General features: G+C 19.6%; 1 protein-coding gene across 1 annotated transcript in view; it reads left to right on the forward strand.

The window, feature by feature from the left end:
- Positions 1 to 247: 247 nt before the first annotated feature.
- The window catches only part of PRSY57_0929400 (hypothetical protein), a gene marked incomplete at both ends in the record, with an annotated part of 1,512 nt that continues 115 nt past the window's right edge, over positions 248 to 1,644 (forward strand). Inside the window, 3 exons of the mRNA XM_012907533.2 lie at positions 248 to 265; positions 379 to 457; positions 638 to 1,381. Of these exons, the coding sequence (XP_012762987.1) occupies positions 248 to 265; positions 379 to 457; positions 638 to 1,381 (841 nt within the window). The remainder of the gene's footprint in view (positions 266 to 378; positions 458 to 637; positions 1,382 to 1,644) is intronic.

Below are 1,644 nucleotides of genomic sequence, written 5' to 3' on the forward strand. Positions count from 1 at the left end.
TTTTTTTTTTTTTTTTTTTTGTAATTTAATTTTTCAATTGTCATTTTTTCAATACCATTATAATCCTTCAATTTTGTATTTATTTTTTTCCGAAAAAAAAAAAAAAAAATAATAATAATAATAAAAAAAAAAAATATATAGAATATATAATAGGGATTAACCAACTGTTCATTAAGATTTATAATATGAAACATTAAGTAAAAACCAAAGTGAAAATATCAGAAGAAAAATATTGAAAAATAGCACAATGGATGAAGAGAATAAGGTAACGTAAAAATATATAGGAAAATTATAAGCACATATATATATATATATTTACATATACATGTTTCCACATTTTCATATTATTTTTATTTTTTATTATGTTGAAATTTTTAGTTAGTTGAACAGCTAGTTGAGATGGGATATTCAAAAGAAATTAGTCAGAAGGTTATCCAAAAGAGTGGGGCAAAAACAAGTAAAAAAAAAAAAAAAAAAATAATAAATAAAAAATATAATATATTGTTATGATAAAAAAGGTGTTTCCACGTGGAGACATTTTTATATACGTTATGTATATTTTTACTTCTTATATATGTATACATTTATTTATATTTATTTATTTATATATGTGTGTATTATTTTATTTTGATATTAGTCGAGGATGCTATAAGCTGGATAGAACTTCTAGATGAAACCGAAAATATGACCGATGAAGAATTAAAGGATGTGAACACAAATGAAGAAGTAAAAGGAGACGGCTTTAAAAATAAAGAAAAAATAAAATTAGAAAATGATATGGATGAAAATAATATTACAAGTTGTGAAAAAATCAGTAAGTTAAGCCCCGAGGAAGCTCAGAAAAAAGCCTTAGAATTACAAAAGAAAATTCGAGAAAAGAAATTATTAAAAGAAAAAGAAGAAGAATTAGAAAAAGAGAAAAAAAGAATTGCTATGACTAAAGAAATGCAAAAAAGAAAAGAACAATTAGAAGAATATGAAAGAAAAAAATATATTGAATCTTTAGAAAGAGAAAAAAATGAACATAAAAAAGAAAAAGAAAAACAACTAGAATTATTAAAAAGAGAATATGAAGCCAAATTTGGTATTGAATATAAAATAGGTAATGAAAAAAAAAAATTACAAGATCTAACAGAAAATGAAAAAAGAGATGAAATTGCTATTCTATTTAATAATCTAAAAAAAAATTATAAAGATACGAAAAAACAAGAATTACTTGCATCCTTAAATATTCTAAGAACGTATTTCTCCAACATTTATGATAATATCTTGGAAAAAAAATATCAAAAAATTAAAAAAGAAAACAAAATCTTTGTTGAAAAAATTAAGGTTTTTGAAGAAATGCTCCACATCTTTTTATTAGTTGGATTTGAAGATACGGGTAAAATCGAAAAATTTTAAAATAAAAAAAAACCTTAAAGGATATGTATAAATTAATGTATGCACAAATATATATTCAAAATTGTAGATTGAACAATATATATATATATATATATATACATACATTTTGTTGTTTCTTTTTTTTTTTTTCTTTTTTTTTTTTTTTTTTTTTTTTTTTTTTGTTTTTTTTTTTTTTTTAAAAAATTTTTCAAATTTTTTTTTTTTTTTTTTTTTTTTAAAATTTATATATTTATTTAAAAAAAC

Source organism: Plasmodium reichenowi, chromosome 9 (assembly GCF_001601855.1).
Source record: "Plasmodium reichenowi strain SY57 chromosome 9, whole genome shotgun sequence".
In the NCBI taxonomy this organism is placed as follows: Eukaryota; Apicomplexa; class Aconoidasida; order Haemosporida; family Plasmodiidae; genus Plasmodium; species Plasmodium reichenowi.